This window comes from Mustela nivalis, assembly GCF_964662115.1.
Source record: "Mustela nivalis genome assembly, chromosome: 7".
Taxonomy (NCBI): domain Eukaryota; kingdom Metazoa; phylum Chordata; class Mammalia; order Carnivora; family Mustelidae; genus Mustela; species Mustela nivalis.
Window position 1 is genome coordinate 8,110,885 of NC_139026.1, and position 15,099 is coordinate 8,125,983.

A 15,099-nucleotide genomic window follows, 5' to 3' on the forward strand; every position below is an offset into this window, starting at 1 on the left:
AAAAAAAAGAGAGGTCACTGGTGGGCTTACAGAGAGTGTTGGGGGTAACAGGCAGATTCCAGAAAGTTCCAGTGGAGTAAATGGGAACGGAGGAAGTGGAGGCACCAGCACAGAGAACTTCTCCCAGTGTTACTAGCGAAGGAGAGGAACGAAATCAGGAGGTAGATTGAGAAGCAGAGTTGAGGAAAGTTTTTTTTTCCCCCTTTTCCTTTTCTGAGGAATAGGAAACCTTTGAGCCAGATATTAGGTTCTGTTTGCAATGGGAGATGAGGGGTGGGGTTGGCCCCTGGCCCCTAGAGTGAGGACACTCTATAGTGGTTGATAATCCCATGGTCACAATATCCCATAGAGAAGGGAGGGGCTGTTCACCATGAGACAGAGAGGTCACCCTCTGTGACCTTGGTAAGATCCCACAGACGTGAAGGTCACCTTTTCTTGGGTCAGTGGCCCAGGTAACACTTTGACCTTGAGAAGCTCCAGCACTGAAGACACCCTCTTCACAATTACATTACTAGATCTTTGCAAGGTGACCACAGTTAGAAGGATGAGTCCCGGGGGTGTTCAAGTTCCAAACCAAGTCCTCCTACCTGGTTTGTGCTCCAGGGACACTTTCTGAGTCACCCTGTCCCGTTCTGCCAAGGTTCCCTCTACAGCAAGTGAACTTCTTCATGGAGAGCCTGGCCTCAGTGCTGCTGTGCAGTCTGAGAAGGCCCAAGTGGGCTGCTGAGGACCAGGGGTCGGGATTTCTGGGGGTGCTCTGAGGCAAGGTTGGGGGGGGCACGGACATCACAGAATCCTCAAAGGGCCTGTGTAAGGGTTTGTGTTTTGCTCCAAACAGGGCCTAAGATGTAGGACTTGAGCCTGTCAGTACGGTGTGTGGAATGTGGAAGTCCAAGGCCTCTACAGCCCTCCAAGCAGCCACTACAGCTCAAGTGTGGGTGTTAGGCAAGTTCTAGGGCGTCCTTAATGGGGCCGGTGTGTGTGGCCTCTACTGGCCCATGTCCTCTCCAGCTGTCTTTCCTAGGCTGTCTCCCCGCACCTTCCTGTTAAGTTCCTCACAAAGCTCACTGAATGCCCACCCCCACCCCCACCATTGAGCTCAAGGTCAAAGTCCAACTCAGGCTCCCTGCATTCCCTGACCACCGAGTTCCTGCCACCCTGTCTCCGCAAGGTGGGGCCACTTGTTCCCTCACCTGTGATCCCTGAGCACTTAGACAAGAATATGGGTCAGAGCTCTTCAATGGCTCTCTTCCCCTCTCCAGTCCACAAGCATCTCAAGACAAGGCTGGTGGCTTCTGTCCACCGCCCAGCCTGCTAACGGGATCCCGGGGTGGGGGTGCAGAGCCCAGAAGGAGCCCTTCTGATGGAAGTGAACTTCTCTTTTTGAAAGGAACTGTGTGTAGCGCTTAAGAAACAAGGGCATGGGTTGTTAGTGAACTTGGGGACCAGATCATAGTAACCTAAATGCCCCAGAGCACCCCAGGGGGCCCCATGGCACCCACCTTCAGAACGTCTCCAGTGTGAAAGCTCAGTTCGTCCTCGCCTGAGGCGGTGAAGTCAAACTTGGCGATGGCTTCCATGTCCCCACGTGAAGCTGGAAGACAAGTAACGTTCTCATTATGCCCTCTGGCCAGAGAAGAGAGCAGGGCAGCGGGCCGTGTGGCAGGCTGGGCGGGTGGTAGGGTCCTGGCCCAAGGCCTCCAGGCCTGAGCGGGAGGCCCAGGCCCACGGGGAGGGCTTTTAAATCCTGGGAATTGCTGCGGGAGGGAAGCCTGTAGGATGTGCTTCCCCTTCTTCCCGGAGTTCCCATGCCCCAGGAACAGGGACAGGAGGCCGGCAATGCCTTTCCCCTTCCTTTCATCTCCCTTTGCCTGCCTGGTCTGTCACCCTTTCTGGGACATCGCTGTTTCCGGTTGATAAGGACCGAAGACTTGCTATCATCTCTAACTTGAGGCTCGAGGGGCTGGAACGACTGTTCTGTAAACATCGCCCTGAGGCTGTCCCTTGGCGGCTATATTTAACCAGGCAGTGTTAATTAGACAGATGCCATTTTCTCTTTTACATCTGAATCATTTAAGAGAATTAGGCAGCGAGGCCAGTGGGGAACGCAGCGTCCTTCCACATGGCTTGAGAGTGGAACGCGTTCTGGTTCTGGAGGCAGGGAACTCGTTTAGTCAGCCTCCTTGTTTCTATGCCAAATACAATTTGAAAAATTTCATTCTGATACTTCTGCATCAAGTTAAAATACTCTCCCCCACCCCCGCCCCAGGAATACACGAGGCCTATGTGAAATAAAAAAGTTAGCCTACAAATGAAATAGAGTTTTAGGATTGTTTTTGTTTTTGCTTTTTGGGTTTTTTTAGGACACACTGAAGCATGTCTGTAAGAAAGAGTCCTGCTTTTGTTGGTGACAAGATGTATGATTTTGTGCAATAACTAAACCTCTTGAGGTCTCAGTTTTCTCATCTGTAAAGTGGGGATAATAATATTCAACTAATAATAGGGGTGCCTGGGAGGCTCAGTCAGTTGAGCCTCCAACTCCTGATTTTCCTCAGATCAGGATCTTAGGGTCGTGAGATCAAGGCCCACGTCAGGCTCAGCACTGGGCATGGAGTCTCCCTCTCCCTCTGCCCCACCACTGTGCACACACTTGCACACACTCTCTCTGTGTGTGTCTCTCTCTAAACAGATAAAAAAAATAGTCCTTAAAAAAATAATTGTATGGAATGAATTTATCCTCAACAAAGGTAGCCTGGCCAAAAGCAGCCTGAGTTTTCTTCTGATTTCTCCCATCTTTTATGAACTTTCCTCTCCGAGATTTGGTGTTTATTCTCCATGACCTCTGCTAAGACAGTTTGCTGTTAGGACAGCCTTGGAAGCTGTTGTTTTTGGCATTTATGTTTATCAGAATTTGGCTAAGTCTGAAACTCTTTTGGTTAGTCACCTCACACCCAATGGCTTTCGGTAACGAGTAAACCAGGACCACAAACATACTTTCAGTGGGAATTTCCACCCAAGGGGCAAGATTTGGGTAAATGAAGAAGGTGGCTGCCGGTTGGAGAGTGCAGCCCGCAGAGTTCGGGGGATTAAAGCCAACTGCCACCGTGGTCACAGCAAGGGCCTCGGTTCTCTGATTTTTCACCTTTGCTTAGTCATCCAAAGGCAATTTATAGAGATGACGATTATCCATCCTGAAGGTAGATATTAAGAAAAGATATTTCAGGAGCCAAAGTAAAATGTCAGAGTTAATTGTCTGAGCTTTATCACCATCCAAAATTTATTTCCAAACAAAAATACATATATACTTTTTGTACCCTTTCTTCAGGATCTGTCCATCTAAGGCAAATTAAAACAGTGACCTTGGATGGCCCACTCGACAAGAAGGAGTATTCTGCCCTCCTTGGTGAGTGCTAAATGCTTCTGCTGATTTGCTTCACCTTGTGGCTTTAACATGAAAAGCCTCCCCTAATTAAGGCCCTTGCCTTGGGTTTGTGGGAAGATGTGATGTCTGCGGGTCACCGTCATGGTATCCACAGCAGATATTGGTCACCTCAGGAGAGCAAGTGTCAGGTGAATGGTCCTGAAATCCAAGATCCCATTTCTATGCAAATTTACCTTAATAAGCAGGATGGAGACAAGGGAGGGCAAATGCTAAACGTATTAGAAAATCACATAAATTAGGGTTGAAAAAATATCCCAGGCATGCTCTAGATGTGACCTTGAGCTTGGGAAGATCTTTTGTATGTTACATGTGGCTTGGATGCAGCCTGGGTGCTTGGTACAGGCTGGTCGGGTGTTACCTCGGTGAGGAGGCCAAGGCAGAAGCAGCATGGCTTCTGAGAAGTGCCTCTTTCCTCTGCCTTCTCCCAGGATGCAGGTAGTATGGCAAAGCCAACTTCATGGGCACATCACAGAACTCCCTAGTTTATAATATTAATCCTGGCTCCAAAAACCCAATTAAACAGGCCCACTCTTCATGAAATCACTTTGAAAAAATGTGTGTGCCTCCCATTTCCCATTTCCATTTGCGAAATGAAATCTGCTCAGATGCTGTTTGGTAGAGGGAGATGTTCAGGGGGGAGTGGAGTCAGTTCTATTTTCGTTCCAAAACCAAGGCTTTGCAAATTTCTCCCCTTGAATTTACCATTCCCTGCTTCCCTAATAGCAGTGGCAAGCCCCAGGGGTCTGTCTTCTGTTTGATCATAAAAATTCATGGAAATTTACATCCCATTTTTCTATATCCATTAGTTCTAATTTTGAAAACTTTTAAACTACCACCAGGGAAAAAGAAAACTGAACTAACGTATTTTGTTCAGTATTTATCCATTCGTTTTATAGTCTGTACCTTCTAGCATATATATATATATTAATATATATATTATATTAAAAAACATGGTACCAACAATTCCAAGACAGAATAGACAAGGGCAGCGGCAGGGGAGAAAGGGAGCCAACTCGAGTTCAAGAATGCAATGGAGCTTTCTAGCTGCTGTGTGCTGTTACAGCGCTCCTGACCTCAGGAGGAGATGACCAGAGACGTCTCTTTAAAGAACCTCACCGACGGATTAAATGTGTGTTTCCATCCAGGGATCTGCTTCAGAAATGGCTGAAATGCTGCCGGCTACAGAACGTGAATGACAAGTGACCGTGTCCAGGGGCAGGCAAGCCGCCTCCCCCGCCCACCCCGACCCTGTTGCCTATGCGGTTTGTCCAGGAATCCTACCTCAGAACCATGCAGGGCTCCTGCCCCTAACATTGGCTCTGTTTCTCACCATCCCCCTGCGTCTCTCTCACTTTGCCCCTTCATGAACTGCGTGCCACATCCATTAGCAGCCCCGTGACAGATCTGCTGCGCCATTTGGCGACACCGCACAGGACTTCCCCAGGCATGGTTTTCTCTGCCCCTGCATTTCCATTTAAGCTTCTTTTACTACCAAAAAAACAAAACAAAACAAAACAAAAAAAACACAAAACAAAACCACCCAAAACAAAACAAAACAAAACCCTGAAAAATATTCAGGCTTATATACCAGGAATGTTATTCTACTTCTAAAATACAGTCACCACCAAGGATGAACACAAAAGCCGTGAGACAGCTCTTTTAAAAGAGCCGCCATGAGAAATCCAGATTAATTGGATGTGCTCAGAAACACGTAGTTACCCTCAAAATCGTACCAGGCGAGAAACTTCTTGAAAGATTTCGGCTCCTCCTAAGTCGGCTATGAATAGTCAAGGCTTCCGTTTTACGCATCTCTGAAAAAGAGCAATTGCGTAACACCACGAAGCTGTTGGAAGATTCCGGCTCAGGACACAAAGAGGGAAGGAGCTGGGTCCCAAGTACAATCCACAGCACCACCACCTCCTATTTGGCCTGGGAGAACCCGAATTTAGATATTATGTGACTTGCACCTGTTTACACTGTAATTCGGTTAAGCTATTTTTTTTTTTTTTTGAGAAAAACACTGCTCTTTATAAATACCTGCTTCAGCATTTTATCAGGATGGTAACAACAAATTAAGTTTTATTAATTTATCTTGTGTCTGAAATGCTGTGATAGAAGCGAGGAGTTGACATGAAAGGCCTCTGAGGGCAGCTAAAGAGAAGAGCTTGGCTAAAAATGTAAAATTCTCTGGGCACTTTAAGTTCACATAATGTGGACATTCGGAACCCACAGCCTTTCTATTCGTCAGGCAAAGCCCCTCCTGGAGTCAATGAGATGGCTGAACGCTTACTCCCTGCCCTGAACTGACAAGGTCAGTTCCATTACTTTCCTGAAGTAGGAAACCTTCCCCGCCAGGAACAACAAAAAAAAAGATTATAGGGAAGCCTCACTGTACACAATGGATATGTTCTTGAAAAGTTATTAGGGATAGAGTACTTGTAAGTGGCATCATATTAGCACACATTATAGAGGCTCATTCTATAAAGGAACCCCATGGTGCATCCCTTTTACAAAATGAAAAGGAAAATTTGTTATGCAAATAACTGCCTTTTAATTTATCTGTTTTAAAATCTGTGTTATCATGCATCTATGCGTCTTAAAACAGAGCACACCTGTAAATCCTTCTAGCCTCTCACTGTGAGTTAAATACATGTTAGTTTCCTCTCTTAATTCCCAGAACGTTTTTTAAACACCTCTCCTATTGATAGATAGCGGTCCACCTTGGAGTACAGAACAGGAGCCGTCAGACCTTTTCTGTAAGGAGCAGAGAGTAAATATTTTGGGCTTTGCGGTCTGTATCTCTGCCACAGCCACTCAACTGGGCCGCTGTAGCCAGGAAGGCAGCCTGAGAAGAGTACTGAATGGGTATAGCAGGCTTCCAATAAAACTTTATTATGGACACTAAAATCTGAATTTCACATAATTTTTACATGCCACGAAGCAAAAATGTGTGATGGGTGGAACTTGGGGCCTTCTGGCCGTAGTTTGTGGACCCCTGGTAGAGACCCTTATATCTGTATCTTTCTTCCCTAGTAGCCTGGAAACTTCCTGAGGGCAAGAGCTGTAGCTTCATGGACTGAGTATGGGCTTAGGAGTAGATAGGCCTGGATTTAAATCCAAGATGGGCCGTTCCCTTTCCAAGTGTCCTGTTTCTCTGTCCATTAGACCGGAGTGACCACATCTATTTCACGGGTGCTGTGCATCCCGGTGTGTAGAGACATGGGCACACAGTAGACATTCCCTAAATGGTCACAGGGGTTGGTGTTACTGATTAGATTCCCTACAATATCGAACCAGTGCTTAGTAGGCACTTAGTAAATGCTGAGTGAATGAAAACCTGATAAGCGACCTGCCATCAGAGTTACAACTGTGATTGATTTCCACAGGGAAGGCAGAGGACCCATTTACAAGGATGAATTAATTTCCCAGTCAAAGGTGCCCTGCCTTCTCCGCAAACTCAGCCAGAGATAATAAAACACACACCCACATGAAAGGTCTGATTTATTTAATCCAACAGAGGGCAATGGTGTACCCCAAACCGTCGGGTCCATCCTGTAAATTTTTTTTGTGTGTGTGTATGTGTGCATCATGCGTCCCCACAACCTTTATCTAGACATTGTTTGGCCATTGTTCTCCTTGTCTCTTGTGTGTTTCAGGGCATGTATATTTTAACATTTCAAGGAGTCTAAAGCCCACACAATACAGAATGACTTCACTAGGAAAGAACGGGAAGCCATTGGCTCCTGCTCATATTCTGCTGCTTTAATTCCCCGAGTATCCTGGAAACATACATGGTCCCAGGCATCTCAGAGTGATGAGTCCCTCACTCCTGCTTTTGATTCTAGGTTAATGATTTATGTTGAAATTCCTACTGTGTGCTTTTCTTCTTATCTGAATGCTATAGCTATGGCTGGAGACTCTTTGCTTTAGTTTAGCACCTTTTCCTGGACATTGGACATGGGAACAGGACACCAAGAAAGGACATAGATGGCCCTCCTTGAAAATTTGTAAGCTAGGATGGACAACTACCTATAAATCACCTGTTGGCTATTGATTAAATATTCTTCCGGGGACCCAAATCAATCTATTCTGGAAAAGAAAGTAGAAGAAGAAGGGAAGAAAAAGCCTGAGCATGGTCAAGAAATCAAGGGCTGGCCTTTTTTCATTCTGGGCTTTCGAAGGGCAACACTTTTGCTCTAGTCTACACCAGCAGAATCCCTGCTTACAGAATACCTCTTCATCAGCTGGTCATGTTGGAAATGTTAACCTTCTCGCTGAATGTCTAACACGGTATACACGTTTCTTTACTGTGCCTATTCTTGAATTACTTCTAACTCATCCCTTTAAAATATAACTTTTTAAAATAACTTTATCCCTTTAAAATAGAAACCCTCAAATCCTATTCTAGTAAGATCCTCCTTCTGGTTTCTCTGGAGACTCGGATCTGTGGCCACATGTAGAGGGTGAAGTGGGGGTTGAATCATGGCGGTACCAGTCTTGCAGACAGCCATGGACTTGAGAATGGCCATCGGGGGCCTCTGCTCTCAAAAATTTAGGACCAGCAGCTCCTTCACTTACTAGACCTCCCCAGTCAGACATGGGGAATCAGTTCTTTTTAGGTTCAGGATCTCAGGGGAATAAAAATAGCCCTCTTAGGAGGACCTGGCCTGTTTCCACAGGTGTTCTCTCCATGGGATATAAACATTTCTGACTTTATTGCAACCAAAGCAAGCAAAGAAAAGTGGACTATACTTCACCAAACCATTTCTGGCTAGCTGGCTGAGATTTTAGTACCCTCTAAAAGCGTCCATTTTAAATGATTTTGCACACATGAGACATTCTTATTTTCTCTTGTCCCGAGGTGACTCATTGTTTCCCCCTCCAAAGCCCCGGGCAGGCATAAATTCCCCCAGCACAACTGGCAGGGGTGAACACGGGGAACTAGAGGGGCCCTCCACAGCCTGTCCGAGAAAAGCAATTCCCTAGCAGCTGATCTGCTGATGCCAGTCTTGGGGACATGAGGAAGTGGCTTAGGAAGAAGCCTTCAGAGAGGGCCCCATCTGCCCTGCGGGAGTCTTTCTCCCACAGCAGTCATCCTCCGGCTGCTTCACTTGTGCAGAAAGCACACGGAGCTGTCTCTGATGACAGGTAGCGAATGGGCAGTGGGTCCCGGAGCGAGACCTGAGACATGGGCAGGAGGGGTCTCAGGTTCAGCCCGTAACCGCCTCGCTGAGGCTGCCTATATACACCATGACCTTGGGATGCTGTCCCTACCAGTGCACCTCCTGCTGACCCTCTACCAACCGCTTAGGGTCTCGGTCTACCCTTTGGTCTTGCCTTGTAGATGTCTCCCTATTTTCTAAGTGGGAATCATCTCCTCAGCTAGAAGGCACTTGTTTTAGGTTTGGAAGCCAAATAAGTATATTCCAAAGACATACAGACAAACTTAACACAACTATAAATCTCTTTTATCCTTATTTAATCAAATTGCTGTTCTGTACGTCCCTGCTTGTCACTGTGGATCAGGGAGATCTCACCGGTCTCAAGGAGGTTTCCTTCTTTTTTAATTAGCTCCTTTTTTCCTGCTTAAGGTTTTTTGTTTTGGGGTGGGGAGGGAGGGCAAGGAGAAGGGTGTAGAAGAGGCTGGAGACAAATTGGGGGACTGTCCCTGCATAGGTCCCCTCTCCTCCCCTGCCTTCTAAATTGAGTGATGCCCAAGACAGAGGGTCATTTGCTCTTCCTTCTTCTGGTTACTTATCATCTCAATCTTCTGTAATCAACACCAGTCTGACATATCAAGTGAAACTTTTAAGATTTTTTTTTAAGCGATCTCTACACCCAGCATGATGCTCAAACTTACAACCCCCAGATCAAGAGGTGCCTGCTCTACTCACTAAGCCAACCAGGTGCCTCTCTTCCCCCGCCCCCCCCCCCCCGCCCCAAGTTCAAAGCACATCATATAAAATTTCACTTGTCCTCAAACTTTTTATAAGAAGAATATCCTTTTCTTTCAGTGTAATGCCTATGTTCTCTCCAACTCAAGCAACTTCTATTCTTTTTTTCCCTAACTTGCCATTCTCTGTAACGTGAGGTTCCCAGGCACAGTGGCGGGGCACAGACCAGGCTGTCAGACAGACCTGGTTTCAGATCTCAGTTCTGCTGCTTCCCTGCTAGCTGGCAACCTTACCTCCCCTGTGCCTCAGGTTTTGCATCAAGAATTCAGATAATAATGCTCATTCCCAGTGTGGCCGGGGACAGGGTGTGGAACACCTCGCTCATCCTTGGTGTTCGACAGTTCGGTGTCTCTCCAGTCATTTCTCCTCTATCTACTCTCCTTTCTTGTAGAGAAAACAGTTTCAAAATCCCGTTTTTCAAAAATCCGCCAAGCATATACCCCCTTCCCGGGGGAACGCTAGCTTCTCTCTCTACTCCCTATGGAGTCCTGGCTGCAGCAATTTCAGAAGGTAGGACGCAAAAGAGTTGTCATCAAGACAATCCTGTCAGTAGAGACAAAAGACAGCCTGAACCAAAGGGTAGTGGGGAGATGGAAGGCTGAGAAACAAAACTGATCTGGCTTCCAAGCTTTGCCGTCTGTTTGCCTCACCCAAGTCTAGAGACAAGAGCCAGCTGAGCCTAAGTTCCATGTACTGATGTGATCTATCATGGGCCAAGAGCTTCGCATGCACTTGGCGACACGATTATGATTATGATCATCATTACCAGTACGACCATGACTGCCACGCCCATTTTATAGCTGGAAAACGGAGGGGCGCGATTCCCGTCTGCGTCTGCTCGCCCCTGAGGCTGTGCTCTCTTCCCTTCACCACGCTGCCTGTGCCAGTACGAGCAAAAATAAAACTCCTGCACTAGTTCAGGATAATGACTAATGAGCTCAGGGTCCCCTATACCTTCCTGGGCAGCCATCCTTCAGCCAAGAAATTGTTGGGCACAATTCTCACATATCCACAAAATCCAAGCCCCTTATTCCTTGGTCTAAGAAGGCAAAGTCTGCAATAAACCCGGCTGACCTCAGACGAAGCAATCACGAGCTTTAAGCCCATTTGCCGAAATGGAAGCAATCTCAGTTAATAAACCTACACGCGGCTTTTCTTCTCCTTGCCTTTCCCTTGGCTCCTGTCTCGCTCTCTCTTTCTGTCTTCTGAGGTCGTGGGTTTCTAACCTCTCGCAGCATCCACATCCCTCACAATCTAGTCTGCTTTTGTTCGGAGCTCTTTTTCTTTCTCCTCTAAATGCCAGTGACTTACCGCGAATCTGGTTAGAGCAAGTGTACCTCAAGTCTTTTTGTTTTTACACCTTCTACACTTTTCTTACTGAAATAATACCATGAAAACATCAACCCAAAAAAACAGCGACAGAACTGAAACAGGAAGAGCCCACCCAGCCCCACTCCGCTGCCAGACTGAGGTATCTCTTGCCATTTTCTTGTGCTCTCCTGATTGTTTCCTAAAGCAATGACAATTGTCGACAGAAACACTATGAATCCTGCTGGCGAAATCCAAACGAGAATGAAGCATTAAAGAGAATGAAGCATTAAAGACAGACACATGCCCAATCAGAAATAATTCAATGAGCCCGACGAGAAGGGCTGGAGGAGGCAGCAGTGGATGTGAGTGGAAGCAGGAAGGAGACAGACAGACAGACATTTTTGCAAATCCCCAGATTTTTTTTTTCTTCCCGCTACACTTTCTAATTTCTATTCACATCATGATTTTTTCTTCAAATATATCACCAGGATTTTATGGTGCCTTCATGTTCTCTTTTCCTTCTCTTCCCGTCTGTTCAATTTCATGTTTGTGTTTATTGATTCGGGCTCTGAACGCTTGGCTCATTTATCATATATATATGAAAGCCTCTGTCTTCTTGCCCTGTCGTCACCAGGGCTGTAACATCTCCCCCAAAGCAACAAGGCTGCTCAGCACCCTCTCTTCCTTCTCTCGACATTTGCACCCTGTGTCACCTTCATTCTTACTCGGGCAGAGCACAAAACCAGAGAGTAGATGACTCCGTGACCACAACTGTTTCAATCTTCTTGTCACTTTTACTTATATTTCCAGGCCTCCACTTAATACTGGAATGCGGGTCATTTTTCAGTTCACTGGTCTCAAAGCTTGCCAAAGTGGACGTTGACCCATCCACAGTTTAACCGGTTTCATTCAATAAATCTATCCCTCCGATTGCTGGAGGTAATTACATTTTTATGTATCAAGTCACCCCATAAAGGTACTAGAAAGCTGCTGTCGCCCATTACTTCCGTCAGATGAACAGTTATAATATTCTTATCTTTTTTTGGAAATTTAGGTCATGATTTGAGTTCGCTTGAACTGAGGAACACCTGTATTTGCTTTGCTTAAGGTAGTCTCCTCCTTTTCAACTGCCAGTCTTAATCCCCTAAACCTTAGGCTAAGTTGGAGGTGACCCAGAAAGTTGGCCCTGTCTTTTCTTAATTTATTGAGATGATGGAGAATGGTCATAGGGAAGATGGAACCGGAAGCAGCTAAGCAGTTTGGTGAGTTGGTTCTATGGAACCAAATGTCTCACTGTAAATTTCAGTCCGAATTCTGCCCTGAGGAGGAAAAGAAATTGAATGCATGAAGATGACACTTGCAAGTTGCAAATTCTTGTTTTTAAGCCTTGACTATATTCCTGGCTCCTCCACCACCCTCCATGGGATGAGGCTCAGACTTCTTGCTCTCCGGGTCATTTCCTTCAGGTGAGGTCACAGTTTGTCCATGTTCTTCTTAAAATGTGTTACCTAGAAGTCAGCTCAGCATTCGAGAAATGGTCTCACCTGGGCTCAGTCCAAGAGCACTGTTTAATCACTTTCTCTGCACAACGGAGCTTTCACCACTGTTACTCTGTTGGCCGTTCAGGGTCCGACAGCAGGCACTGGGATGAAAGCACAAATGTTCCCAGCGCGAGGAGGGGTCACGCCAGGCCCCTCTACTTCGTATCTGCAAGAGGCTTCTGGGAGCCAGGATGTGAGGTTCAAACTTAATCTTTTTTATTTTGATCTTGTTTTGGTCCTCGCTGGCCAGTTCCTCCATCCGTTATGATTCGTCTGGGCACGGATTTGTATTGCTCCCCGCTGGTGTCTCTCCTGACTCTTTTCTCACAAGCAAGCTTAATGCCATTTTGGTCTTTATTTCATAACTGAGACGTGGGCTTTGGAGTCAGGCAGAGCTGGGCTTCAGTCCTGGCTCCCTCACTCACCAGCTGTGTGATCATAAGCAAACTGGTTATATCTCTGAACTCAGTTTCTTACTGAATGCCTCCCTCCAGGTCGCCACGAATGTATTCATCAATGCTCTCTCAGCATTGGCTCCAAACCCACCAGATGAAGTGGTTCTCATTCTGCTGTGTTTTTCTGCATTTTCTTCTCTAGGGTCTCATGAAAAATGCAACCAAATGCCTTGCTAAGATCAACCTGGGCTGTGCCTGTGCCCTTTCCTTAAATGGCAGTTTAATAACCTTATAGGAAAATAACATAAACCACAACAGGGTCAGCAACTCTTTCAGGATCATGCCTGGGGAAATCCAACATGGAAGAAATTCGTCTTTTCACTCACTTGCCCTCTTTTTTGTCTTCTGTTCCCCAATCCTTGTCCATTTTTCCAGCCCGTTGAGTTTCCTTTTATGTCGTTTAAATAGGCTGCTGTCAACCGTCTCTCCCGTGCGCCCATTCTCCACCCCCTCCTATCACACTTGCTCGTTGGAGGAAGAACTCCTGTACGTTGAAGCTTTCTGGCGCACACTTTCTGAGAGTCATTTTCCCATTTAGAATTTGTCGGTGCCATGTTGTCATGCTACCTCCCAGATGCACTCAAGACTCTCCTTTTGCCATTTCAGGCCTTAACAATCTCTTCCCTAACACATCTCTCTAAACAGACTTCAGAATACCATACACCCATGCACATATGTTTTAGGATGGCTTTTCATTATTCTCTAAGCACTCCCTCTGCACCCTCACCTCCACACCTGTCCTCCCTCTGCCACCTAACTCAGGCTACTATGTACAGTTGTGCAGATTGTTTACTGCACGAGGACCCGTGGCTGAGGCTGCAGTAGGGGTTAAAATCCAACCAGTACTCTTCTATCAAACTTTGGGAGTCCTGATGTGGGGCTGCATCTGCCTAAAGTTAGGGGCACACTTTTCTAACATAAAGACATCAAGTCTAACTGCAACTGCCCCTTCTAAGCCTTATTCAATGTCTGCCTTTGTCACACCCTATGCTCTCATGCTCTCTTATTTTCCTGGGGGACTCACTGTATTTACCCCTTGCTTGGTGTTGCCATCACGTTCAGTGAGATGGGCAAGCACCTGACCTTTTGGAGTCTAGCTACCAGAGTTCAAATGCTGGCTGTACCACTGGCTCTCTGGGTGATCCTGAGCAAGTTACTTCATGTCTCTGAGTCTCATATTTCTCATCTTTAAAATAATAATAAAAATAATAGTGCCCACCTTCGTGTTCTTGTGAAGATATCTGGATATTTGAGATATCCATCTAAAATACTTAGTATGGTGCCTGGTGTACATCGGGCCCTTCATGCCTGCTAGCTACTGTGCTTCATGCATATTCCTCAACAGCTAGCAATGACCGAGAGACTGGCTCTCAGGAAGAACGAGTGAGAAAATGTATCCCTCACTAGGTAGGCTTGCTAGATAAAGTACAGAATGTTCAGTTCAATTTGAATTTCAGACAAATTTTCTAGTATAAGTTTTCTTTTTTCTTTCTTTTTTTGAAGATTTTATGTATTTGTCAGAGAGAGCACTAGCAGGGGGAGCAGCAGGCAGAGAGAGAAGCAGGTTTCTTGTCGAGCAAGGAGCCCGATGCGGGACTCAATCCCAGGACTCTAGGATCATGATCTGAGCTGAAAGCAGACATTTAAGTGACTGAGCCATCCAGGCATCTCTCTAGTGTAAGTTTTCTAGCATAAATATATCCCAAATGTTTACCTTGTCCACAAAAATCCCACAGGGGTAGATGGTGCATTGTTAAAAACAATGGCAAGGAGTCATTTGAACTTTCCACTCTGTCCTCTCTGCTCCGCCCACTGCTTTTCATCTCACACAATGCTTGCCCTACAGGGTCTCTGACATAAAAACTGGGGAGTAGGCCAGCTTGTGGCATGAGACTCGAGGTCTTGGAATGAAGCCTTTAGGTGTTCCTGTGAAGGTTATGCTTTGCATGGGGAAGTGAATATTCTCTCATTCATATATGTGGGGAGCCACAAAACTGTCACACTTCCCACCTGCTCTGCCTTTCATGTGTTATCTGCTACTTTCCACGGGGTGTGGCCAAAAGGCACGCTTTTCCTGTTAAGCATTCTGGCATACTATGGGTTTTGATAAGTGGGTGTGATAGATTGGAATTTGTGTTTCTGCAATGGAATTTGTGTTTCTGCAAGTGAATTTTCTTGTAATCCATACTTGTGGTAAAGTGGGACCCCTCTAAGCCTTCCTACGCATTCAGACGTTTCTCTTGTGATTATTCTGGCGTTTTGCATTGTTATTCTCAAATTCACTATCTGTGCTCTCATATCTATAACTTGTTAAATTTTTCCATGCTTGGCATTTGCACCACAGTAAAAAACAAACAAAGAAACAAAAAAATCGCAAAAACCTCCTGGGCACCGGC

The 15,099-nt window shown here is 46.0% G+C and overlaps 1 protein-coding gene across 4 annotated transcripts in view; it reads right to left on the minus strand.

Moving 5' to 3' along the window:
• GRAP2 (GRB2 related adaptor protein 2) overlaps positions 1–15,099 on the minus strand; it is a 62,810-nt gene that overhangs the window by 18,249 nt on the left and 29,462 nt on the right. For 3 of the 4 annotated variants that reach the window (XM_082740032.1, XM_082740031.1, XM_082740033.1), the window contains one exon: positions 1,503–1,594. In XM_082740032.1, the coding sequence (XP_082596158.1) occupies positions 1,503–1,580 (78 nt within the window). In that variant the 5' untranslated portion in view covers positions 1,581–1,594. Of the gene's footprint in view, positions 1–1,502; positions 1,846–15,099 lie in introns of those variants that run through there. The other variant, XM_082740034.1, reaches the window with a different exon arrangement.